This window comes from Astatotilapia calliptera, chromosome 13 (assembly GCF_964374335.1).
Source record: "Astatotilapia calliptera chromosome 13, fAstCal68.1, whole genome shotgun sequence".
NCBI classification, from domain to species: Eukaryota; Metazoa; Chordata; class Actinopteri; order Cichliformes; family Cichlidae; genus Astatotilapia; species Astatotilapia calliptera.
This window is the reverse complement of record NC_137434.1, coordinates 32924934-32951595: the sequence shown is the minus strand read 5'-3', so window position 1 is coordinate 32951595 and position 26662 is coordinate 32924934. Positions and strand designations below refer to the sequence as shown.

At 47.3% G+C, this 26662-nt stretch overlaps 1 protein-coding gene across 3 annotated transcripts; it reads right to left on the bottom strand.

Annotated features, from left to right (window-relative positions):
• Positions 1-1614: 1614 nt before the first annotated feature.
• On the bottom strand, positions 1615-26662 carry nt5c2a (5'-nucleotidase, cytosolic IIa). 3 transcript variants are annotated; one of them, XM_026189538.2, is made up of 18 exons: positions 26522-26662; positions 25907-26028; positions 19399-19472; positions 17998-18115; positions 17804-17899; positions 16960-17051; positions 14089-14146; positions 13849-13942; positions 13710-13763; positions 13512-13595; positions 9845-9886; positions 9652-9759; positions 9117-9183; positions 8408-8578; positions 7131-7182; positions 6638-6698; positions 3159-3335; positions 1615-2918 (listed from the first exon to the last, which is right to left on the bottom strand). In XM_026189538.2, the coding sequence occupies exons 2-18, from the start codon at positions 26005-26007 to the stop codon at positions 2691-2693; spliced, it is 1677 nt and encodes a 558-aa protein (XP_026045323.2). In that variant the 5' UTR covers positions 26008-26028; positions 26522-26662; the 3' UTR covers positions 1615-2690. The 3 variants fall into 3 exon arrangements, with proteins under 3 accessions (XP_026045323.2, XP_080143784.1, XP_080143783.1); XM_080287658.1 differs by lacking the exon at positions 26522-26662 and adding an exon at positions 26343-26483; XM_080287657.1 differs by lacking the exon at positions 26522-26662 and having other exon boundaries at positions 25907-26216.

Below are 26662 nucleotides of genomic sequence, written 5' to 3'. Positions count from 1 at the left end.
CAAAAGAATTTCCCTGAAAGATCATGTGCTCACAGTAAATCAACTTAGGTCGTACCATTTTATTCAAGCATTCAAAGGTCTTCCTTCTACAAGTCTTATTCACTCCAGCTCTGAGTATCTCACCCCGGGGGCCTCAGTATCATCGTGACCTTCTCTAGTACATTCTGTCAGATGTCTGTAACGAGCTCAGGCCAACAGGATGTCCTGTGGGAACCGTCCCCACAGCCTCAATGCTGTTATCAGCTCGAGACTTCAGTGTCGTTACTGGTTCCAGACAATCACAAGGTTGTCTGAGTTTCACACACTCTCATAGTTCATGTATAGTTCTGTGAAAATACAGTTTGCACTTTTCCATAGCAACAGCTTGATTTGTGTTTCAGTCATTATTATTCACCATCAACAACAGACCACACATCCACCATCATGCAATCTCTCCAGTGTGTCCTGGGTCGGCCCCGGGGCCTCCAGCACAGATGTGTATATACTGCTGCACAGCTGTTTTAGGGGGTTTATGTTTTTCTGGAGGTGTGGTCCTTGATCAGCTGCAAAACAGCCCGTTTCAGTTTAAGCTTTGTTTTTAATAAATGCTTGAAAAAACGTTTTGTCTCCCTCCATTTCTTCTTGTTGAAGCTTGTTGAGATCCAACCATGAAAAATATCATTTTTTGCCATTTTTAGGTGGTCTTAAACCTTTGATGGGGACGTTTAAAGGTGGGATGAAGATCAGCGGTGCAGAAGAAATCTCATCATTCTGTCTCACACTGGCTCCAAACCTTCCCTAAGTGTCAGAGCGTGTTCAGATTGAATGAGTGAAAAGGTCGCAGCACGAGATTCACACGTTTGTCACAATCAGAACAAAAATGTAAAAGCTGTTTGCAGTGACCCGTCCCATTAAGGGACAACTGGAACCAGTTACAATGAAATTAACCAAGGAAAACTTTACTGAGGAGAAACATTAGTAGAAAAGATAAAGTCTGATAACACAGCACAGCTGACCTCTTATCATCAACCAGGCTTATCAGGAGCTACAGGAACACTTGTTGTATGTTGGAGCAGCAGTTTATCGGCAGCTGACAGGAAGAGGCTGGATAAAGTCATCAGGAAGGCCAGCTCTGTGCTGGGATGCACCCTGGACCCAGTGCAGGTGCTGGGAGACAGGAGGACTCTGGCCAAAATAACATCTCTGATGGACAGAGTCTCCCAACATTTACATGCATGTAGATGTTGCTGCAGAGACAGACTGCTGCGTCCTCGATGCATGAAGGAGCGTTTCTGCAGCTCCTTCCTCCCTGCAGCTGTCAGACTGCACAATCAGAACTGCTCCCAACAAACAGATGTTTACATCAGTGCTGTAACTTTCACTATTTTATCAACCAATTCACACGACAACCAGGTCGGCCTCTTATCTGTAGTTATTTAATGTAATAACAGTGCAGTACTCTGGTAACTGCTGTCCTTGATGTAAAAATGTAAAAGAAATGTGCATGTTTGTGTGCTGTTTGTTTGTGTGTGTGTCTTTGTGGCTGCTGTTACAACCAGATTTCCCCTTGTGGCACAATTAAAGGATTATTCTGTTCTAAGTGCAAATTTAACAGCAAAATCAAAACGCAGCAGCAATGGAATATATTTTATTGCAGCCATGAAAAAGCGTGTCAACTGCAGAACAATGCATGTTATCATTCCCCCCCAGCATAATTCAAAATAAAAAAAGCATTTGCACTCTCTGTTGCTGACATATGAAATTTGAATAAAACATAAAAACATGCTTTCAGCTTCATGGATTATGATGAGTCCGTCCTATGAAAGTCCTCCTGGGCACATCCAGGTTCAAAAAGCATCCTTTGATTTTAGCTCAGACCTCACAGGACCGTCACTCAAACTGACCCACAGGAAGGAGAAAAGAAGAGCAGAGGACGAATACCCGTCTCAGCCTGCAGCACGATCACTGCAGTCGCTCGTTAGCAGCAGCCGAAGCAGCCTGACCCTGTTGGCGACCCTGAACATGCTGCCTGTCTCCCTCTTCTGGCAGTCAGATCTAAGTATCTTACCTGATACTTTGCGAGCCCCGTTTGTCGGCACCAGTCTTGCTCCCTCTGGCACATCTGTACCAATGCAGGAACGCTGCCCCTGAAAACTCCAGCATACAGCCAAATTACAACCTTTAAGGCCCTCGCTGCAGCTTTATTGGTCGGACATATTTGTAGTTTCTTTAAAATCAAGGCAGCAGCATAAAAACATGAGAAAAGAAAAGCGCGTGTACACTGAACAGCATCTGTAATAACACTGAGGCACTTTGATCTCAGCCCACTCCAGGAACAGCACATCTGCAACATGTTGACAGCTGAACCAATGAGAGCCCTTTCAGACTGGTCACAGATTAACATCAGTGGAAGACCGTGATATTCAGCAACAACAAACCCAGTTTGAACTTCTGATATTCTCCCACAGTCACAGCAGAAGTCCGCCGTGACTGCAGCGTGGCACAAACTCTCGGTGCACAATCGGTACATGTGAGAACCAACCGTTGATATTGCGCAGCATGGAGCACAGCACGTATAAGCCCAGATAAAAGCAGAGCGCGGACTGAGAGTCCCTCTCTGTGAGCACTCGCTCGCTGCAGCTACGAATCAAAGTAAAGACAAACGTAAAAATGGAAACAGGCTCTTCTGGGGAAAGGTTCACGGCCCTCCCCTACTCCTCCTCTTCCTCGTCATCATCCTCATCGTGGCAGTGGGTAATCTCCTGCGGGGCCTGAGGAAAGAAATGCGGCGGCTGGATCTCACTGATGGATCGGGTCAGCTGGTGTCTTTTGCACTCGATCTCCTTAAAGTCGACGTCGTGGCGGTCTCTTGTGGCCAGCGGCGACTCCATGTCCATGATGTTGACGTGTGTGTGTTCCACTGTGGATTCATGAGGCATCTGGGAGGGACACGGTTCAGTGAGTGACAGAAATCAAGAATCACTTTCTCGTCTCTAACAACGACCCCCATGGGGTGTGGGTGGGCACGGGGGGGTCTTTATACTCGACATAAATGGTTGCCTAAGTATTAAATGTCTAACGTACTGAACTGAACCCACCGATAGACCTTCGTGTGAATCTGAAACTCCTGAGAGCTTTTCGACTTACTGCATTCACAACTACGGGTGTAGGTTTCTCACCAGCACGTGTGCAGCTCTGAACAGGTAGCTGAAGGGGTAGTAGAGCAGGTTGATGAAGGAGGCAGCGTACAGGTCAGCGTAGCGCATCACCTGGGAGGCGAACAGAGTCTGCCGGGATCCGCTCCGAAACAGACTTCCCATCATGCCGTAACACATGTCCATGTCATGAGTCACTTTCTGAAAAGGTCACAAACATGCACAGTCACGTCAGACTCGCTGGTGCTGCAGAGTCAAAGGTCCCAGCTGCTGTTAGCATCAAACCAGTAGGATACACAGTTCCTCATCCCAGCATTATGGAGCAGGTGGTGTGATGCCCAAGACAACACCAGTTGGTAACAGTACAGTAATATGTTGGTTACTCTATGATAACCTCCTGCTTATTCTATTGGCTGCTCTCTTTAGAGTTCACCACAGGAGAGCATCCTCCTCTGCGTACGTCCATACCAGCTCAACCCCTCAGCCTGTCCCTCTCATACTGGTTTCTAATCCTTCCCATCTGGATCACTTCTAATAAAAATCGAAGCATATTCAGCTCTGCAGCTCGTCCTCCTGTCTTTCAGTGATGTCTAGTTTGGAGACCAAACCTATTGTGATTGGTCACTTAAGTTATGTATATCCAGTGGCTTGCAAAAGTATTCGGCCCCCTTGAACTTTCCCACATTTTGTCACATTACAGCCACAAACATGAATCAATGTTATTGTAATTCCAGGTGAAAGACCAACACAAAGTGGTGCACACGTGAGAAGTGGAACGAAAATCAGACATGATTCCAAACATGTTTTACAAATAAATAACTGCAAAGTGGGGTGTGTGTAATTATTCAGCCCCTGAGTCAATACTTTGTAGAACCAGCTTTTGCTGCAGTTCCAGCTGCCAGTCTTTTAGGGTCTGTCTCTACCAGCTTTGCACATCTACAGACTGAAATCTTTGCCCATTCTTCTTTGCAGAACAGCTGCACAGCTGCTCTGTGACGGCCTCAGAGGTTGTCTAAGAGAACATTGGACTTCATGGTGTTGTTGCTCCCAAAGAACACAGCAGACAGGTCAGGGATAAAGTTATTTAAATTTAACGCAGGCTTAGGCTACAAAAAGATTTCCCAAGCCTTGAACATCCCACGGAGCTCTGTTCAAGCCATCATTCAGAAATAGAAGGAGTATGGCACAACTGTAAACCTACCAAGACAAGGCCGTCCACCTAAACTCACAGCAGAACAAGCAGAGCGCTGATCAGAAATGCAGCCAAGAGGCCCATGGTGACTCTGGACGAGCTGCAGAGATCTACAGCTCAGGTGGGGGAATCTGTCCATAGGACAACTATTAGTCGTGCACTGCACAAAGTTGGCCTTTATGGAAGAGTGGCAAGAAGAAAGCCATTGTTAACAGAAAACCATAAGAAGTCCAGTTTGCAGTTTGCCACAAGCCATGTGGGGGACACAGCAAACATGTGGAAGAAGCTGCTCTGGTCAGATGAGACCAAAATGCAAAACGCTATGTGTGGAAAACTAACACTGCACATCACTCTGAACACACCATCCCCACTGTCAGACATGGTGGTGGCAGCATCATGCTCTGGGGGGGCTTCTCTTCAGCAGGGACAGGGAAGCTGGTCAGAGTTGATGGGAAGATGGATGGAGCCAAATACAGGACAGTCTTGGAAGAAAACCTCTTGGAGTCTGCAAAAGACTTGAGACTGGGGCGGAGCTTCAGCTTCCAGCAGGACAACGACCCTAAACATGAAGCCAGGGCAACAATGGGATGATTTAAAACAAAACATATCCATGTGTTAGAACGGCCCAGTCAAAGTCCAGATCTAAATCCAGTCGAGAATCTGTGGCAAGATCTGAAACTGCTGTTCACAAACGCTGTCCATCTAATCTGACTGAGCTGGAGCTGTTTCAAAGAAGAATGGGCAAAGATTTCAGTCTGTAGATGTGCAAAGCTGGTAGAGACAGACCCTAAAAGACTGGCAGCTGGAACTGCAGCAAAAGGTGGTTCTACAAAGTATTGACTCAGGGGGCTGAATAATTACGCACACACACACACACACACCACTTTGCTGTTATTTATTTGTAAAAAATGTTTGGAATCATGTCTGATTTTCGTTCCACTTCTCACGTGTGCACCACTTTGTGTTGGTCTTTCACCTGGAAGTCCAATAAAACTGATTCATGTTTGTGGCTGTAATGTGACAAAATGTGGGAAAGTTCAAGGGGCCCAATACTTTAGCATCCACTGTATATACATGCATACATATAAACACTTCTCTCCCTCCCCCACCTCACAGTCCCTCTTCTTCTTGTTAAAGTCCTTTTAATGTGTCCTTCTCCAACTGCACTCTGCACCATAGTGCACAACTCAAGTGTGTTCCAACAGGAAAGTTGGCAAAACAAGGAAAAAACAGGATTCTTATGAAGGTAGAGCTATTCATGTATCACTAGCAACATCCCATAATACTTGCTGTCTTTGCACCTAAGAACATGGCTGCAGCAGAGCCTGCTCAGTGCTCTGCATACATACACAGGTTTAGTTTGACACCTGTTTCTGTGTCTGATTCACTAGATTGTAACTCCTGTCCGATTTTAAATCCTAGTTCAGGGGGCGTTCCACAGGAAAACTTTGATTGAGAACTGGGAAACTATGGAACTTTGTGGAACGCTGTATAGATCCACACCTCCACTCCACAGTCGCATCACATCTTCAGGGCGAGCATGAATCTACAAAGGGTTCCCGTGCTGTGAAAGAGGTCATGCCTCGTGCCTGTGCCAAAAAAAGGTCACGTTTAAATGACCCTAAATGACACACACCACACACTGAGGAGACTGATTGTGGAACAGGTCCGGCCCATGGCCATCCCACTGACAGACCGCTTCAGTTCACCTGCCAGCCCAGACTACGATGCTCAACCGTAGCTACACACAGCGTGCCAAGCCAGGGAACATTGTGCTTTAAAGACCAGCAGGCCAGCTCTACTGAGTGATGCGCTTCCTCCACAGCATGCCGTCTTCCTTCTCTCACCCCAACCAATCACAGCAGATGGCCCCGCCCCTCCCTGAGCCTGGTTCTGCTGGAGGTTTCTTCCTGGTAAAAGGGAGTTTTTCCTTCCCACTGTCGCCAAAGTGCTGCTCACAGGGGGTCACATGATTGTTGGGTTTTTCTCTGTATGTGTTATTGTAGGGTCGACCTTACAACATAAAGCACCTTGAGGCGACTGCTGCTGTGAATGAGCTGAGACTGATGCCTCCGTCTGGTGGATTACAAATCCAGTGGGGAAGCGTACAGAGGGAAATTCTAACAATGCTGTCACTGTTCATACACTTCACTTTACTGGACATTAACTGTAGGTGCAAAAACCTTTATACCTGTGTTTCTGTAAACGCTGCATTTCTTTAACATGTCTTTAGAAAAAGAACCGACTTACATTTGATGCATTTGATAACAGAAGTGATGCTGTGCTGAGCCAGCCTCAGAGGAAGTTGTACCTTAATGCGTCTCTGCAGGGAGCTGATATCAGGCCTCTCGTTGCTGCTGCTGTCCATGTGCCTGAGGACAAGTCATTTGAAATGTAGTTTCCACAGCTGAAGGTTGAAGCTTCTGCACTGATCTTTCTGTTAACAGCTCGAAATGATTCCTGGTTAAAGGCAATATAATATATTTAGGTTTGTTACATCTGTGCTCGATACCTGCCCAACCTCCCAGGCTACCTACACTGGTTCTTATATTTAACTTTGCATTTTATGCTGTGCCGCTGCTACTACAAGACAATGCTGCTGGAAGCTTGTAGCCTCAGACTCACACTTTGTTCATCTGTCATCAATATACTTGTTTGCTGTGATCGGTGGTAAAACACTCAACATTTCTTTCTGTATTGCTGTAAATATCAGTGTTGCAGATATAACTCTGAGGCCCATCCGAGCCCACAACATGTTTTCTTGTTGTTTTTAAATTGCTTATCAGACAAAAGAAGAACCTTACTTGTAAAACTCTGCCAGAAAACAGTCCAGTGACTGAAGTTCTTCAAATAAGGCTAGAAAACAAAACAGTGTCAGTTTATTTCCTTCACAGAGTTATCAGTGAAATCTTTACTGTTCACACTTCCACAGACAGGTAACGTAGTACAGCTGAGCTATTCCACAGACCACACACCAACGATGGACACAGGCACTGAATCTACAGTTTGAAACATCAGAATACTTCATTCCTCACGGCCTCATCGATGCTTCAAAGGCACGCGCACGACTGATGGGCTGAGGTGGTGCCGAGCTGCCTACTCAACATTTAACATGAATTAAATATTAACAGTAATTATTTTGTTTAAATGAACAAACTGTATAAAAGCTTGCACTCATACATACTTAGCACGGGAACTGTGATTATTTCTTTGTTGCAGCAACGCTCCTTGGAAATCAATCAAACTGTGGGAATGTTTCCGTGCACGGAGCCACATTTGGAAGCACAATGCATCTGTGGGCCGGACAGCAGACGAGTGTGTGAGCTGAACCCATGAACATACCAAATCTTTCCTGTCACAGTTTAAACCTCCGGTACCCGGGCGCTGAGGCGCCTGCTGCACCGGTCAGCTGGTATCTGATCTGCACAGAGCTGCAGTTCTGGCCTCGCTGCCTGTTTGCGTACTTACTGAAACCTGAACATGTGCAGAACGTTATGTTCAGTGATGAGTTCAGTTCTGCCTACTGCAGCTGGATCGTAGGTTGAAAGGTGGAGAATGCTGGAGCGACTGCTGCAACATCAGGTGGCGGCAGCATCTCCCTCGCTGGAAACAGGTTTGTCGTGATTGGAGGCAATTTCAGTGCAGAGGGATGTGAAGAGAAGAGCCAGTGGCAAACCTACGTGTCCATAGTCTGGGACCAAACTGTCATCCCAGGTGACCACACCTCTGCCCCCGCACGCCCAGCAGTTCATCTGTACCTGCAGGAGGAACGGCCTGCCCACACTCCTGACCTTCACCCTCTGAACACTTGTTCATGCCAGAGTGACCAACGCACCGGGGAATGTGTGAATTTGAGACCCGGGTGCAGCTGAGCAGTTTGTTTCTACACAGTCTCATCTTTGACTCTACAAACACTTTGCAACATCGACCTCGGCAGAAACAAACTGGCTTTGCAACGGTGTCGGATTTAAACAAAAGAAAGAATCAAACACACACAGTTCTCCGTCTGTGCTGCCTGTAGCCCACAGGATAAACATGCTTATTCTTATGTGCATGTGCACACGTGTGAGCCCAGACTCACAGCTCTTGTCAGTCCACACATGCAGCTCCTGGGCCAGCTCAGGTATCACCAGGAACGTCCTCCAACCCTGACGCTTCTTAGATTTGAGAATGTCGCCAAAAATGTGGTCTCCGATGTAGACGATGTCCTTTCCTTTAGCGCCCAGCAGGTCACAGACGATGTCTGAAGAACCTGAGACACAAAAACAAGGACAGAAAAAACACTTCTTAAAATGACCATAATCAATCATTTCAAAACATTTCTCACCTGGAATGTGAATTATTTACAATTTGAGCCAAAAAAGGCGAAACGTTTGCAGATGGTTACAGAGCATCAGAGGGATCGGTCAGAAGGAGGGTACAAAAATGTTCACAGCACTGGATGCATGATGGAAACCAGCGAGGACAGCCATCGAACCACAGCGACAGAACCTGACTCTACAACAAAGCATCGGTCTGATTAAACTGAGCTGTTGTAAGCGCAAGCTTTCCAGGAACAACCATCAGCTTCAGGTTTGGAGCTGTGACTCGGCTCACACATGTTTGCACATCACCTCTGTTTGTTTCAGAGACGAACCTCTTACATCATGCGGTGAGAGTCACGGATTAAGGAACGAGCCCTTTACTCAAAAACAGGTCAGGACTGTAAATACGACAAAGTCCTGACTGATCAGAACATCTAAACATCAGATCCTGTCCAACATCAGCACAGCTCTGTTTTTGAAATTTACCTCCAGAGTAAACGATGCCGTGCTGAAGAGGTCCAGTGTACGTGCCGATCTTCAGCCGTCCTGTGCTCTGAAAGAAAGACAACACGTCACATAAGCAGCATTTACTAACTTATCTTTTGTGCAAATGAAAGTTCCTGCTCTCGCTCAGTATCAGCGGGCAGCCAGCGAACATCATCTGTGGGTTAAGCTCAGTATCACAGGTACTTTGAAGAATTTCCCCTGACATGAGAACCCAAAGCTCACAGAGGAAGCCCAGGCCAAACCACATCTCTCATGTCTTCACAGGCCTGGTGCTGAGTGAGCTGCAGGTCATCAGCCACATTTCAGCAGCTGGTGTAACTGTGTGGGAGGAAGCGTACACTCGGGCACCGGTGAGTGGCTCTAACTGCAGCACCGTCACAGGAACGGTCGTGTGGTGAAGATGCATCGAGCGTGTGACAGCACAGGACGTTACTTTGGAAACGGCACTCGTCATCATGCTAGTCGTATCAAAGACACGGCAACAACGCAGCCGGCTACACTCGAGTACACTCACAGTGTCGACTTGTCGTAGCACCGTTCCTTCCCCGAAGAAGACGGGCTTACGGGCATCTACCAGGATCAGGTCGAAGTAGGACTGCCAGGACTGGTGGGGCGTGCCCGGCTGCAAGGCCATCCACACACACAATAACACATCAGTCTGAGCGTGTAGGTCAAATGTGTACGTAAGCTTTAATCATCCGTGTTACCTTCGGACCATGAGGGAGGTCAAACAGGTAGCTCATAATTTTCTGTAAGACAAGAGTTTTTTCATCAATCATGTTTGAAATTTTCCATTTTCACACCACAATGACGACCCTCCCTCCCCCCTCTCTCCCTCCCTCCCTCTCTCCCTCCCTCCCTCTTTTCTCCCTCCCCCCTCCCACCCTCCCTCCCTCCCTCCCCCCTCCCTCTCTTCCTCCCTTCCTCCCTCCCTCTCTTCCTCTCTCTCTCCCTCTCTTCCTCCCTCTCTTCCTCCCTTCCTCCCTCCCTCTCTTCCTCCCTTCCTCCCTCCCTCTCTTCCTCTCTCTCTTCCTCTCTCTCTCCCTCCCTCCCTCTCTCTCTCCCTCCCTCCCTCTCTCCCTCCCTCTCTTCCTCTCTCTCCCTCCCTCCCTCTCTCTCTCCCTCCCTCCCTCTCTCCCTCCCTCTCTTCCTCTCTCTCTCCCTCCCTCCCTCCCTCTCTCCCTCCCTCTCTTCCTCTCTCTCCCTCCCTCCCTCCCCCCTCTCTTCCTCCCTCTCTTCCTCCCTTCCTCCCTCCCTCTCTTCCTCTCTCTCTCCCTCCCTCTCTTCCTCTCTCCCTCCCTCCCTCTCTTCCTCCCTCCCTCCCTTCCTCTCTTCCTCCCTCTCTCCCTCCCTCCCTCCCTCTCTTCCTCCCTCTCTCCCTCTCTTCCTCCCTCCCCCCCTTCCTCCCTCCCTCCCCCCCTCTCTTCCTCTCTCCCTCCCTTCCTCCCTCCCTCTCTTCCTCCCTCCCTCTCTTCCTCTCTCTCTCCCTCCCTCCCCCTCTCCCTCCCTCTCTTCCTCTCTCCCTCCCTTCCTCCCTCCCTCCCTCCCTCCCTCCCTCTCTCCCTCCCTTCCTCCCTCCCTTCCTCTCTTCCTCCCTCTCTTCCTCCCTCCCTCCCTCCCTCCCTCTCTTCCACCCTCCCTCCCTCTCTCCCTCCCTCTCTTCCACCCTCCCTCCCTCTCTCCCTCCCTTCCTCCCTCTCTTCCACCCTCCCTCCCTCTCTCCCTCTCTTCCTCCTTCCTCCCTCCCTCCCTCTCTTCCTCCCTCTCTCTCTTCCTCCCTCCCTCCCTTCCTCCCTCTCTTCCTCCCTCCCTTCCTCCCTCCCTCCCTCTCTTCCTCCCTCTCTTCCTCTCTCTCCCTCCCTCCCTCTCTTCCTCTCTTCCTCCCCCCTCTCTTCCTCCCTCTCTTCCTCTCTCCCTCCCTCCTTCCTCCCTCCCCCCCCTTCCTCCCTCTCTTCCTCTCTCTCTCCCTCCCTCCCTCTCTCCCTCCCTCCCTCCCTCTCTTCCACCCTCCCTCTCTTCCTCCCTTCCTCCCTCCCTCTCTTCCTCCCTCCCCCCTCCCTCCCTCTCTTCCTCTCTTCCTCCCTCCCTCCCTCCCTCTCTTCCTCCCTCCCTCCCTCTCTTCCTCTCTCCCTCCCTTCCTCCCTCCCTCTCTTCCTCCCTCTCTCTCTCCCTCCCTCCCTCTCTCCCTCCCTCTCTTCCTCTCTCCCTCCCTCCCTCTCTTCCTCCCTCCCTCCCTTCCTCTCTTCCTCCCTCTCTCCCTCCCTCCCTCCCTCTCTTCCTCCCTCCCTCTCTCCCTCTCTTCCTCCCTCCCTCCCCCTCTTCCTCCCTCCCCCCCTCTCTTCCTCTCTCCCTCCCTTCCTCCCTCCCTCTCTTCCTCCCTCCCTCTCTTCCTCTCTCTCTCCCTCCCTCCCCCTCTCCCTCCCTCCCTTCCTCTCTCCCTCCCTTCCTCCCTCCCTCTCTTCCTCCCTCCCTCCCTCCCTCCCTCTCTTCCACCCTCCCTCCCTCTCTCCCTCCCTTCCTCCCTCTCTTCCTCCCTCCCTCCCTCCCTTCCTCCCTCCCTCCCTCCCTCCCTCTCTTCCACCCTCCCTCCCTCTCTCCCTCCCTTCCTCCCTCTCTTCCACCCTCCCTCCCTCTCTCCCTCCCTTCCTCCCTCTCTTCCACCCTCCCTCTCTTCCTCCCTCCCTCCCTCTCTTCCTCCCTCCCTCCCTTCCTCCCTCTCTTCCTCTCTCTCCCTCCCTCCCTCTCTTCCTCCCTCCCTCCCTCTCTTCCTCTCTTCCTCCCCCCCTCTCTTCCTCCCTCTCTTCCTCTCTCCCTCCCTCTCTTCCTCTCTTCCTCCCCCCCCTTCCTCCCTCTCTTCCTCTCTCTCTCCCTCCCTCCCTCTCTCCCTCCCTCCCTCCCTCTCTTCCACCCTCCCTCTCTTCCTCCCTTCCTCTCTCCCTCTCTTCCTCCCTCCCCCCTCCCTCCCTCTCTTCCTCCCTCCCTCTCTTCCTCTCTCCCTCCCTTCCTCCCTCCCTCTCTTCCTCCCTCCCTCCCTCCCTCCCTCTCTTCCACCCTCCCTCCCTCTCTCCCTCCCTCCCTCCCTCTCTTCCACCCTCCCTCCCTTCCTCCCTCCCTCTCTTCCTCCCTCCCCCCTCCCTCCCTCTCTCCCTCCCTCCCTCTCTTCCTCCCTCCCTCTCTTCCACCCTCCCTCTCTTCCTCCTTCCTCCCTCCCTCCCTCTCTTCCTCCCTCCCTCTCTTCCACCCTCCCTCCCTTCCTCCCTCCCTCTCTTCCTCCCTCCCCCCTCCCTCCCTCTCTCCCTCCCTCTCTCTCTTCCTCCCTCCCTCTCTTCCACCCTCCCTCTCTTCCACCCTCCCTCTCTTCCTCCTTCCTCCCTCCCTCCCTCTCTCCCTCCCTCCCTCTCTCCCTCCCTCCCTCTCTTCCACCCTCCCTCTCTCCCTCCCTCCCTCTCTTCCTCCCTCTCTCTCTTCCTTCCTCCCTCCCTCCCTGAAGAGGGAAACAGTGTCAAAGACTGTGGGGATCTAAAGACCACAGCAGCTTCAACAGCTGTGAAGCTGAAGATGTTTGGCTCTGCGGTCAAACTGATGAACCGGAGAAGAAGGTCCTTAGACGAGAAGGTGACTCCAAAAATCACTTTAACAAAACAAATCCTCTGCAGAGGTGGGAGAACCTGCTGGAAGCATCTTAGCAGTGCTTCATGTATTAGGCACAGCCTACAAGGCTTCTTCCCTCAGCCTGCTGGGAGTCAAACTGCACTGAAAGCTCTGAAAGGGACAAAAAGCTTCTCCAGTTTAGTGACAAACACCAACACTGGTAAACATCCTGCAGGGAAACTGGTGGTGGCAGCATCTCCATGGCAGCAGCAGCGAGCGTGCTCAGAGTTGAAAACATTTTCAGCGTCACTCTGAGGTTCTAATTACAGAGAAAGCAGACACTCATGTTTGTTTACGATGAGCATCCAGGTCGAAGCCGCCTCATAGTCGGGCTGCAGTACATCGAATGACCAGCAGGTGTCAGTGCTTCAGCGGGAGCTTCCTCACAGTTACTGGAGACAAAGCTAATCCCAGGAAGTGTCTGGTTAGACACCCTGTTTCTAAGGTTTTCGGGCTGAATACAATTCTTGTGGTTTAACTAATTGGTGTTTGTCATCCAGCATCGATTTCTCTGTAGTAGAGATTTTTCTACTAATCTCTGAGATTAAAAGGTTGGAGATAAGCCTGACCTATAGTTAAACTCTAAAGGAAAAAAGACTAGTTTAATAGTTAATAAATGATGCACTAATTCGATGATGTTGTTCATGCAGCCGTCAGACTTCTTCATTCTGAGGTTTTCTACAGAAGAAGATGAAAACAGCTGTTTATTGTTGTGAGCTTTACCTGTGTGTACTTATAATCACTGTTGGTGACCAAAAACACTTTGGAGACTTCATTCATGCGACTCAGGAGCAGAGGAAGCTTCGGCTACAAACACATCAAAAACTGAATCATTAAAATCATTTCATTTATACATTTCTCAACAATATGTGTCACCACCACCACAGCTTCACTCTGTAGAATCGGAGCTGCTCCACTTACGTCCTTCACCACGTACTTCTCCAGGTTTTCAACGGTTTTTTCTTTCAAGGAGCCCTGTGACAGTAAATCAGGTTACTGAGGACATTCATGGACCAAGCAGGGACTGAAGGACGTGGAACTAGGACACAGGAGTCTCTACCTTGAAGTGAACCCAGTCCACAGCATCTCGGACATCCTGGAACATGCTCTTGTAGGACATGAAGAGGTCCCCGTCTTTGAATCCAGTCTCACAGCTACAGGGACACATTATGTTTACAGCGTTTCCATGTTTCTCAAAGAATACTATGAAGATGAAACACTACAGCAATATCAGTCATTAACAGATCATCATCAGAGGAGCGGCTGCCCCTCGCTGCCTGAATCACTCAGCCTACAGTACCTGGAGTATCTGGAGCAGTTATTGAAGAAATCCACCAGGCAGGCAAAGAGGTAGGTTTCTGAGGAAAGGGAGAGTGAGTCTGCACCCGTTCATTGGAAAAACAAACCAAAACCAGCAGAAACACAGCAGTCATTGTTCATTTCTGCAGGATACCTGGGCACGGGTCACAGGCAGCAACCCAGGCAAAGCCCCCTGCTCTAGTTCTCCCAGCCGTCAAAGGCAGCCGGGAGCTGTAATCACTCCAGTGTGGCTCAGGTCTGCCCTGGGGCCTCCTCCCAGGCGGACACGCCCTAATGACCTCACTCCGGAGACATTCAGGATAAATACCTGCATCTCTACTCTGAGCTGTCCTGAGCGACGAGCTCTGGGCTTGGAGTTTATGAACTGCCTGAGTCATGAGCTGAAATCCTGCACACAACCCGAGTCTGCTGCAGGAAAAAAGCCCAGCTAACAAGTAGTCGTGGCGAGGGCGGTGAGTGGTGCACTGGTGCGAGGGTGGTGAGTGGTGCACTGGTGCGAGGGTGGTGAGTGGTGCACTGGTGCGAGGGCGGTGAGTGGTGCACTGGTGCGAGGGCGGTGAGTGGTGCACTGGTGCGAGGGCGGTGAGTGGTGCACTGGTGCGAGGGCGTGAGTGGTGCACTGGTGCGAGGGCGGTGAGTGGTGCACTGGTGCGAGGGCGTGAGTGGTGCACTGGTGCGAGGGCGTGAGTGGTGCACTGGTGCGAGGGCGGTGAGTGGTGCACTGGTGCGAGGGCGTGAGTGGTGCACTGGTGCGAGGGCGGTGAGTGGTGCACTGGTGCGAGGGCGTGAGTGGTGCACTGGTGCGAGGGCGGTGAGTGGTGCACTGGTGCGAGGGCGGTGAGTGGTGCACTGGTGCGAGGGCGGTGACACCAGCAAAGACCAAACTCACTCACATACTGTTTAATAATGTTCCTCACAGCCGTATTTAGAACTCGTATTAGTTGTTTCACGTCTACAGTTTTCTATAAATTAACACGACCATCCCTCTTTCTTTGGCTGAGTGTGTGAGGGAGCTGTGGATGTGGGCGTCCTGTTCAAAGTAATATCTGCCTGTAACCAGTCAACAGCCTGTAGCCTCGTTTCTTCCCTGCAACAAAGCTCAGTGTGGTTAAACTAATGGAGTGTTGGATGCTGACGGACGCACGTGCTCGGCATCTGCAATCACGCTCGACAGCATAAACAGCCGTCTGTCTGTGGTGGTGTTTGTGTGGCGCTGCGAGCTGCAGTGTTTGTAACAGCAACCGTGTGAGTTAATCAAACTGTCATCGGGTCTGGTGTCGTTACACACTGAGCAGAGTCTGATGTGGAACAAGAGGCTGATAAAGATGGACAAACAAAAGGGCAAAGTAAACGTGAGAGACAGAAATGAAATCACATTTACTGACGTGTGAGCGGCTGCACCATCTCAAACAAAGCCGTCACCAACGGTCGCTGTTGCTGACACTAGTGCAGGAGGAGCAGCAGCAGTCCCAACAGGAGTCAGAGACAGACAAAGGTGTAAACAACACGACAGATGGAGAGGAGGCCGCTCTAAACATCAACTCTGCTTCTTAACACAAGCGAAGATCCTACCCTCCCATCCAGCCACCGCTCACTCTCACTCATGTCAGCATCAAAGGTACACTCAGCCAACGCTACTGAACATCTTTCTTTGCATACAGAGAAAGAACTGCAAATCCCATCAGCAGCTCTGCATACGTTTGGGTTTGACTCACGCGTCATAGACTGGATCAAGCAGTGTACAGCTGATCCTCAGTCTGCAGGGTTGATTCCTGAGGTCACTTGTGACAGTAAACGCCCTTGTCCTTGCACTAACATTATGCACAAGTGTAACAAACTGTTTTTGGTTATTTTTGCTTTGCTTTTATTTGTTTTTGAATCATTACATAAACATTTACTGCAATGAATTTATTGGGGTATTTATAAAAATCTGCATGTACTGAAAGCTTTAAAACCGACCTTTTTATTTAGGTTGTTAAAGATGCAAGAATTTGTTTTTGTGTGAACTGGACCTGAGGTGATTCTGAGGATCACAAACATGTGAGCACATGATGCAGTACATCGAATGACCAGCAGGTGTCAGTGCTCCAGCGCGAGCTTCCTCACACTATCACTATGATGAGTCTTTAGATTTAAAAAAAAGATTTGCCATATAAGCTCAAATTAAACAGCAATCATTGGATATAAATTGAAACTTTGGATTATAATATTTTAGACAAAGCAATGATTGTTCATGAGAAAATATTCTAAAGAAAAAAAAAGATTAGAAATGGAGTGACACCAAAAAATCCACTTAATGAAATCACTTCCTGAGCACCATCAGAAAACTCCAGATTTCCGTTGTGGTTGCTTCTCTTTGGATTAGACGATCTACTGATATTGCTAAATATATTTGCTCAATCCAGCATGTCAACGGGATTTTGTTTGTGCCTAAGAAGCTGACACCATAGACGGTCATACCTCTACTCTTCTCCACACAAGCCCGACACGTGTTATATTTTCGACACTGCCTCTGACAGACTGACAACAGATGCTCCCTGTGGTTAAAACAGGCAGTCCCATCTTTAGCATGGAGCGCCAACGTGCTACCACCGATGAACCCGACCTACAGAGTCCCCATTAATGCTGCCAATGCAAACCCAGCTCTCACCACAGCTGTATGTAAATGGTATACAACAGCTGGCTGACAGCTGGCCCACAGTTAAAGGCCTTTCCCAGGTTGATAAAGCACATGTAGTCTTTCTGCAGACATGCATGTTTTGTTTTATTATATCCTTTTTGTACAGACTGCATCAGGCTCAGGTTTGAATTTTAAGATCAGAAAACTTCCAGAGTTGCTTTGCTTACTTACCGGGGAGGTTAAAGAGAGTGTTGAGGATATAGAAGCGGTCTGTGTCTCCACGCTGGATGAATTTGTTCGGGTACATCTCTCTGATGTCAGGTCTGAGCAGAAATAGTAACCAAGAAGTAGCAAATATAAATACAAGCATACAAACCTCACAACATTATTATCTCCCTCTGCAGCGGTCCAAACTCTACACTGAAACCAGCATGCTTGTTAACATGATGCGAGTGTGGCACACAGCATGGGAAGATGTCAGGAATACAGGGATGAGTCCAAGAAGTCAGTCACAGGTAGAAAACTGCTGGCAGATTAAATCCAGTGTGCTCAGTTCTTCGGTCTGTAGCTCACCCAGATGTGCAGCTCATGAGCCAGACACACAGATAAACCAGTGTAGCGGCGTTTTAGCCACAATTAAGCTGCTAAAGAACTGAATGGCTTCTGGGTGCTTTAGCTCAGCAGCACCATCATACTAGAATCTGTAATCAAACTCCTGCCTGCCTCAGCTGTACTTGGAAGATGTCCACAGCACCTGTATTTGAGTTTTGACCTTCAGCACAGAAAAATTCATTGGTTGCTGAAGTAGAGAAATATTGACCTGATCCACAATCACGTCCTCGAAAGCACAACGACAACGTCAACAATCCCCCCAACAGGCTTAACCAGTGAACGTACTGGTGAACACCAGCGAAAGGTTTCGTGCTCTGAAGAAACACCGGCATGCAGCACTTCCTCTGAGCGGCGCTTGACAGGACAGTCAAGTTTCAACAGTTTTTATCACCTAAGCTGAATTTAAAGACACAGGTTTGTATAATTGCCCAGTTTAAAGCAAAGTGGGAGTAATGGACCTTACCCCTTCAAGAAGTTGAACCCATGCACACACACCAGAATGTTTCCATAGGCATCAACTTTGAGCAGGTTCCCATACATTGTGTCGAACACCAGACCTCTGTGAAGCACGGAAATAGGTGAAAACATAAACACTTGACATTCACCATTCGGTGCAATGGTGAAGTGAAATAATAAAGCTGGGATCTGTGAACCTACCTGGTGGGGAAGGAGGGATCGTAGACAAAGTTCAGCAGCTCCTGTGGATATCCAATGGATACCAGGCGCTCCACTGTCAAGTCGAAGCCCAGGGACTCATATTCAGGAGATTTATACACTAAAAAAGCAGAGAGACAAGCTCAGGTTCACAACAATCCTTCCAGTAACGGATGTCATTGTTTCCACCATGGAAAGAGTCTTATTCATGTCTTTGGTATCTTGCTACAGCGGTCCAAACAAAGCCAAACTGTGCCTTCTATCGTTTAAACAACAAGCTAGCAAGGTCTTCTTCTGCATCGCGGTCATATCTCCCACGAGCACACTGCATGCTTGATGCCCATAAATTCAAACAAACACATTTGTGCTTTGGCAACGTTTTTAGGGATCATATTTATTTAAACTCTACATAAAACGTAGCGGTTCCTGTGGCTGGGTGGGGGTGGATATTTCCACTTAATATTCTGTTATTATTTTATAATGTGAATTCTAAAAGTTAACTTCACAGACTGATATACAGAAAATGCAAAAAAAGGAACATTTCAGGTTCCTACCGTCATAGGTTTTGTCTAAATATTTAAATAATCACGTAATTAAGGTAGACGTAGATGATGGCATTATCTAGGAAGTTCCTTCAGCTCGGTGCTTTAAATCAGTCGTGTTCTCTGACAGCAGATTTAGGTGCAGGGAGGGCTTTTGTTTACAGCTGATAACATTCTGTAATATTCTTCTGACGATAGGCGATATATTCACGCAGGCCACTTTCTGATGGGCGGGGCAACATGATCATGCACGGACTGTTTAGAACACAGAAGAAGTCCAAACATGGAGGAACTAGCTGCCAAAAAATACAAAGTCGCCAATTTGGGAATTCTTTGACTTTAAACTGGATGAAAGAGAGAAACCTGAGGATGTAACCAAAGCGGTGCAGACGCACGGTGCCAGCAAAGGACTCGAGCACGGCTGACTTGCACGAGCATGTACGTGTCCACCATCCTGCTGTGCTCAGCTTACCGCAGCTAATACTGTGACTCACGCGGCTAAAACATGCTCGTTTTTCTGTCAAAGAATTTCTACGTTTTGTTTGGAGGGAATATCTGACCTTCTTTTCTTGTTTGTTTCAGTATTAATATAGCTATAATACAGCGTTTTTAAGATCACTGGAAGAGACATTTTGATTTTTAACTTTTTGTTTAATTTTGTATTTGTTTGTTGGGTCGAGTGTGTCAGACAGATAAACACAGAAGAAGCCAGTTTCTCTTTGATTCTCTCCCACCATCGTTGATGGTCGACATATTTGTCCAAACAGTTTGGGATACCACCGCTGCACACATATATGTGGAGTTAAGGAGGATGACCTAAAATAAATAAGTGGAATTTACATTAAAGAAAAGACTCACTCACCTGCAAGAGTGTAATCCATATCAAAACCAAAACACTTGATCTTTTCCATGGCCAGGCTTCGATTAACAAACACTCTGAAACAGGAGAATCGTTCGGTGAGCAACTGCACGGCAGATGAAAGTGTAATGAAATCTAAAACTCAAATGAAACAACACTGCTTACTTTTCCCACAACACACACCCAGACCACAGTAAACAGTCAACAAATCAGTCTGCAAGGACAGAAACTACAGAACAGTGCAAAGTCTTAATGCACGATGCAGGCCGAGCTTCAGTCCCTCAGATAAAACTCACGCTTGTTATTACCATCAGCTGGAAAAGGCTGATGATGTCACCTTGCTGGGCAGGTAATGTGATGCAGGACTTTCAAATTAACATCATACGTGTATCTACCACAAATCTGAGATGAGTTTGAATCTCAGTGACCTCGGCCTCAAGGTCAGGGGTCAGAAAAATGTCATCAGACTATTTCTTATATAAAAACTTTTATACTCTACTCGAGCATTTAAAGCACTTTATACTGCAAGCCTCACTCACCCATTCAATTATTTCTTCTATGCCCAACTACTTTCTAATGAAAACATCCCTTACTGCCAATCGTACTACACAAAGTCATTATGCAACGAACAATTACACGAGAGAAAAGTCTCCGTTTTGACTTTCAACTGCAGAAATTTCTGCCCCTCTGTTTTTACGAAATCAGTTAAAAAAAACAAACCAAAAAAACCTGGACAGTCTGAGCAGTGAGCTAGCGTGGTGGCTGTAGCTCAGGTAGTACTAACTGGACGGTTGGTGGTTCATTTCCCATCTGTGCCAGTCTGCATGCCAAATATCCTTGGGCAAGATAATAACCCGGCTTTCCGATGCATCCATAGGAGAATGAATGTTAGCCAGAAAGCAGTCACATAGAAAGAGCACAGAAAACGTTCCTGGGTAAATGAGGCAGGTTGTGTTCGAGTGCTCAGAGTAGAAAAGCGTTATAAGAACCAGTCCATTAACAAGAACCAGTCCATTAACTGGTTCTTACAGTTTAAGTCCAAAGAGTCGTGCTGACTGTTTTCTGTCTTTGTCACAGCTGCTTTTTCTTTATCATGTAGACAAACTGGTAAATATGTAACTTCTCTACACTGACAGTAGGGGGAGTTTCCCACGATGTAAAAATGAAGCTATGTGGCCATTAGACTGATGGCCCATCACAGAATGGAATCCCAGCGGTTATAAGAATTAGGGCAGGACCCCCCAGAGTCTACACACAGGTGGTGCAGATAAAGATGGAGGCTTGAATGAGCCTGAGTAACATGGGAGAGGCGGAAACGGGACGGAGTTGGTTGCATGAAGGCATCTGCAAGGGAGAATGACGGGTAAGCAGTGAACATGCAGAGTAGAGGCTGACTGGCCTGAAGAAGGCGAGCAGGAAGATGATTGGACCAGCGATGTCAGCGATGAGCTTTACAGTGTGAGAAGTGGAAGTAATGTAAAGCTCAGATTAGTCACCAAATACCCAAACAGCAGACAAATGTGTGAGCTCATATCGTCCTCACTGAACTGATAATGTGACCTGAGCTACAGCAGAAATCCAGATGTACCAGATCCAGTGTTTCCAGTTGATTTTTGCCATTTGCAGTTTGTTGGTAACACTGTTACCAGAATGTTCTAACACCAACATGTTGTATAAAGGCAACATATGACTTTAGCACATGGAAGCCACTCATATCACACAGGCTGGCTTCAGCTAACCAGCCACAAACTGCAGTTTAATAGATGAGCCAGTGGGAGCTCACAACAGAGAACCAAACTCATGCACATTGCCATCAACTATTTTCAACAATCCCAAATGAAATCTTGGATTTTTCTACTTGCGGAACGTGAAAATTGGATGTTTCAGGTATTATCCAAGCAGGAATGGGAAAAATCTGAAAGACTTGACAACATTTTCCATGAAGCAGCATCCAAATCCAAATAAATGTGTATACGGAAAGAATAAAAGACGTAAAGATTAAAGGATGGAGATTCAAACCCAACGTCAAAAGTTTGGGGAAATTGAAAACATAAAGAGAAAACAGAATGCAATAACATGCAAATCTACTGAAATAAAACTACTGAACCCACAATTTATTAGTGCGCATGTAGATTCAAGTTAAAAGTGCTTAAGCAGGGCACCAGTTTAGCTCAGTTGGATGAACATGCCGCATGGCTGAGCGCGGCCGGCTTCGAATTCGACCTGCGGCCCTTTGCCTCATGTCTTCCTCAGTCTTAACTTTCTCTGTCCAATAAAGCCAAAACAAATCTTTAAAAAAAGCACAGATGAAGGGCCGTACCAATGTGTGACTGGATTCTACTTGTAGTAGAAAGTGCTTTAAGTGATTAAGTGACACCTGAAGAAGATGTCTACTTCGAAGATGATGTCTACTGAAGAAGATGTCTACTTCGATAAGTGCTTTAAGTGATTTATTGAAGTAGACATCTTCTTCAGGTGTCGCATATTTAGACATGACAATGCTAAATTGCAAAGTACAGCTATACCAGCACGGCAGCAGAAAGTACAGAACTGGCCTCTCTGCAGTCGAGACGTTTCATCTGCTAAAAACATTTGGCACACTGCGAAATAACGACAGAAGACAATTTTGGAACTGACAATAACCTGTAATTTTGGATTTTAGTTCATCTGATGTATAATAATGGAATAAAAGGATAAAAGGGCAGATGGAGAAAGAAGAGAAATGCAAATCCAAGAACCCACAATGAGAGCTGCTCTCTTCACAGTGAGAAATCCCAATCATTAATATTATGGAGCTCCATGAGCTGAGAGCTTCATGGAAGGTCAAACCACATCACAGACATCACAACTCAAAAGTAACGTCGTCACCATTCACAGTTTCAGTAACAATAGGACGGCATACCTCATTGCAGGATGGTTTTGAGCCAGATCCTTTGGAAAGCTTTGTAATAGAAAATACACGCAGTATTACCACAGAAGTGCTAATATTACCACTCCTGCTGCTCTCTGACTGCAGACAGTCTTTTTATCTCTTAACAAAAGTAATTAGATCTGCCTTCATTACCTACTATTCGTTTAAAATTATGAACATACAAGAAACAGGCACAGCTGACATTTTAATACAGTTCTGAATACATCTGAGTAGCAATATAACAAAGCCCGGGTCTGTGGCTTTATAAGTGACACATCTGAGACGAGTCAGTGTTTTGTTTGGTTAGAATGAATGAGAAGAAACAGTCTTATTTCATTTTGGTTGCTTGTTCTTATCCTTCGGTCATGCCAGAGTGATATCACAGGTTGAGCTTTGACTAAATGATAAAGTGGAAAACAAGAGCTGATTAAGGACTTTCCTTTGAACTTGTACGTTTTCCATCCGAGTTCCTGCCTGGCTGAGAGCGCCTCAACAAAACCGACACCAACTCTAGCAAACCCCCGATGCTACAGCAGCTGTGCTAGGAGACAGAGACTCAGGATAATGACAAACTGATCAGACCGATATGCATGTTTTTAATCTGAGGTGACAGTAATTGAACTGTGAATCTACAGTAAGGTTAATAGTCCATATGTATAAGTTATAATTATGATTTTTAAAGGCCTTAAAAATCATAGTTATTATGCTCAACCATTATTTATTTGAATAATTAACCATAACTATTCAATTCAATGTTATTTATACAACAGTCGCCTCAAGGTGCTTTATATTGTAAGGTAGACCCTGCAGTAATACTGTCACTTTGATGCTTTGGATATTTAAAGAATGAGTCAAGAGAACTGCTGCAGCCGTAGATTTCTGTAAGACGTCCACTTCTGTTTCCCTTTTTTCCTCTTTTGCAAAGACTAGATCCTTCCTGTATTAGCTCACAGCTGACCGCAGCCAACAGGACGAGGCCTCTGTTACAGCACTGGTGTGTTTTTTCTTCATGAACATGTCTGAATGGTATGCACTGGGTATGAATGACAGAGTAACGATTGGTAGGGCAGTGCACAACCTGAAGTCAGACAGAACCCCTTATTACAAGAGCCAGGCTGGCCCTGCTGTCGCCCTGCTGCTCTGTGCTCTCTGTTACAATCGGCTGATTTCAGTTCTTGTGCCAGAGGAAGAGAGCAGCGACACAGTGTGGATGTGACCATTACACAAAAGGACCCGAGAGCGACGGTGGCCCCAGCCCAGCGACCAGCCCTGAATTTGAACGGGAAACAAATGGATGAGGCTGCAACCTTCGTTTCTACTGTTCGTGTTTCTTATGTAGAATCACTGTGACGATCACTTTAAACTGTTGTTGGCTTTGTGTTCATGCCTTAGGTTCAAGGTTCTTTATTATTTGTCACATGCATAGTTATACAAGTATAACACACAGTGAAATGTAGCCTGACAAGCTCCTTGACATGTGCAAAAATTGGGGGGGGGTTTGTACTGTTCAGTGGTAATTATGTTACGTGTTTCGTGTCATTTTAGGGAGACAGTGTAATGGATTCATTTCTCCTGGGAGTAATTAAACAATGTGCTGCATTACGTTTTAGTGTTCTGCGTAATAAACCCAACACCGAGCACAACAAAGACGGGAAAGACCTCCAACGTGCACAAACATTTGACCACGCAGCATGCAACTCAAGTCTTTGATATGCTGCAGAAATGGCGGCGGCTCTCCAAGCAGAGCCAATAAGAACCCAATGAGAGAGCGTGATATTGATCAGGGAATCAGAATCACTAAACTCTAATGGATTCCCATCCAAGACACCGTACACTCGTAAAATTCATGTGCCATGTTTCTTTAAGCTGCTTAAATGTACGTCCATTTTTTTTTTGATCACATATCCAATCTGAAATACTGTACTGTGCAAAAGTCTTGAGCCGGTGCTAGTTTCGTTACGTTTTATTTCCAAGGAGCCCAACTTGATCATTTCTTAAATGTGATTTTGAACAACACTTTTCACCCATTTCACTCCATCCAGCATTCTCACAGGAACGTTTCAGCCAGTCAGCTAAAACTTAGTGTAACTTGACACTGTGTCCATCTTCAAAATATTTGAGGAAACTGGACAAAAGAAGAAGGGGCAGGTCTAAAACCCATGTGACCCGATGTGATGTCATTAAAGAATGATGACACTGCATCCTCCCAGTCCACAGCCTTCTGAGCAAACATGCAAGTACGAACTTGAATATTTGGGTACAGAGAAAAATGGCTAAAGTCATGACACAACAGAGTAAAAATAACAAAGTCAAAGGTCAGCAAAGCCAAACACAGGCGCCATCTTCTAAATCTGGTCTGTTGGTCTGCAGGCACTAAAGCTGCATGAAACACATAAAAAGGGCAGCAGCGTACTAACGACCCGATATCTCGATGCACGCTGCAATAGACGTAGGCTGCCGGGGATTCCCATGATGCACTGGGTGTTTCTTCTTCACTCACTATGTATTAACAGACCTCTCTGCATTTAATCATACTTGTTATTAACCTCTGTCTCTCTTCCACAGCACGTCTTTATCCTGTCTTCCTTCTCTCACCCCAACCAATCACAGCAGATGGCCCCGCCCCTCCCTGAACCTGGTTCTGCTGGAGGTTTCTTCCTGTTCAAAGGGAGTTTTTCCTTCCCACTGTCGCCAAAGTGCTGCTCATAGGGGGTCATATGATTGTTGGGTTTCCTCTGTATGTATTACAGTAGGGTCTACTGTACGATATAAAGCTCCTTGAGGCGACTGTTGTTGTGATTTGGCGCTGTGTAAATAAAGTTGAATTGAATCAATGGCCATGAGTCCCATTCACAGAGAGTTGGGGACGGCTACAATCCCAATATTGTAAGATGGTGACAGATGTACCCTCATGGAATGCAGAACTGGTCTTTGCAAAATACTTTTACATGTAGTCAAACTGTATTGAATTTATGTGTGGATGTCAGCACATTTTGTGAATAGTTTAAAACACTGTGTTCATGCTGTGGATTCTATATATACAAGAACTGGCCTGGGGTTGGGTGGCTGTAGTTCAGGAGGGGCAGCAGATCATCAACTAATCAGAAGGTTGGCGGCTAAAAACTGCAGCTGTTGCCAGAGGGTGGATTTTCTGCATTCATAACTCGCAAGTGATCAACATCCCCAGCATCGCTGGTTGGAATACTGGTTACAGTTGTGTAATATATGCTCCACAAACAAATGTGTGCAACTTTAGAGCACTCACAAACAATCTTAAAATTCACACATACATTCAGCACAGTCCCAAAACACTGGACAATGAGGTAAAAGCAGACCTGCACAGAACAACACACAGCATCCTGTAGCAGAGTGATGCTGACAGAACACAACAAAGACGGCCAGGATCAGGAGAACAGCTCGGGAACGAAGCCCGGAAAGCTGAAAGCATGCAGGTGCTCACTCCAACGTGGACTTCCAAGCTTGTTACAACTGCACACATTCTCCATGCAAACTATGCTAAAGGAGAGGCGGCTCAAGACTTTCACGCAGCACTGTGTAACTGCACATTTTATGAGCATCAGCGGACAGACTACCATCTACCTGTGGTGGGCTTCACGACGATACTTCTTCATGGCCACACCGTCCATGTTGGCTGGAAGAGCAGCGAAGTTCTGCAGACGGTCGCTCCACGAGGTCGTCATCTTTAACCGTTACTGACGTTTCTGTAAGAAAAGACACCGAATCGTTGAAACAGCCCAGCTGGCTCTTTGCGTCGCACCGAGAGCATTAACGAGGACGCTTCGGCGTCTCCCTGTTACACCCACGGCCCCTCACGTCCTTTAACGTCGTAACGCCTCAAATCTCACTTTTTGATGATGACCCACACCCTCTCACACAGCCCTTTTCCACTATCACCCACTCGGGTTTAGGGGCTTCCTCTGTTTATTAAGGCCATGTGGATTGGACTGTTAACGGCACATGCGTATTTTAAACAAGAGCAGAAGGCAGGTTCCGGTAAAGTTCAGCTTCATCTTACAGAGTAAGTTCCGATGCTGCAGCTGACAGCACGGCGTGTAACCACACTCCGAGCGCCCACGCACTGAGAGCTCCAGCTGCCCTCGAACAAAGTCACAAGTCGCAACAACTTCACAGACCAGACGCTGTTAAGCTAAAACGCAGTTTTACACTTTATGCAGAGAATGACAAACAACTCACCGTCGTTTCTAGTTTTAACTTGGTACAGTGTATGGCGCATGCGCAAATCTTTGCAGCTGCTTCCTGGTCTTCTCTGTTGTTATTGCAGTTTCCTTTTGCACCGAATGACTTCACCGCCCTCTCCTGGAGCTTCTGAATACT

Bases quoted from the DNA above. Each gene is read 5' to 3' on its own strand.
- nt5c2a (XM_026189538.2), bottom strand. From the start codon at position 26,007: ATGACGACCTCGTGGAGCGACCGTCTGCAGAACTTCGCTGCTCTTCCA. The intron at 13,943-14,088 runs GTACTGTAGGCT...GTGTCCCTGTAG, and splicing joins AACTGCTCCAGATACTCCAG to CTGTGAGACTGGATTCAAAG. The intron at 2,919-3,158 runs GTGAGAAACCTA...TGTCCCTCCCAG, and splicing joins TCAGAGCTGCACACGTGCTG to ATGCCTCATGAATCCACAGT.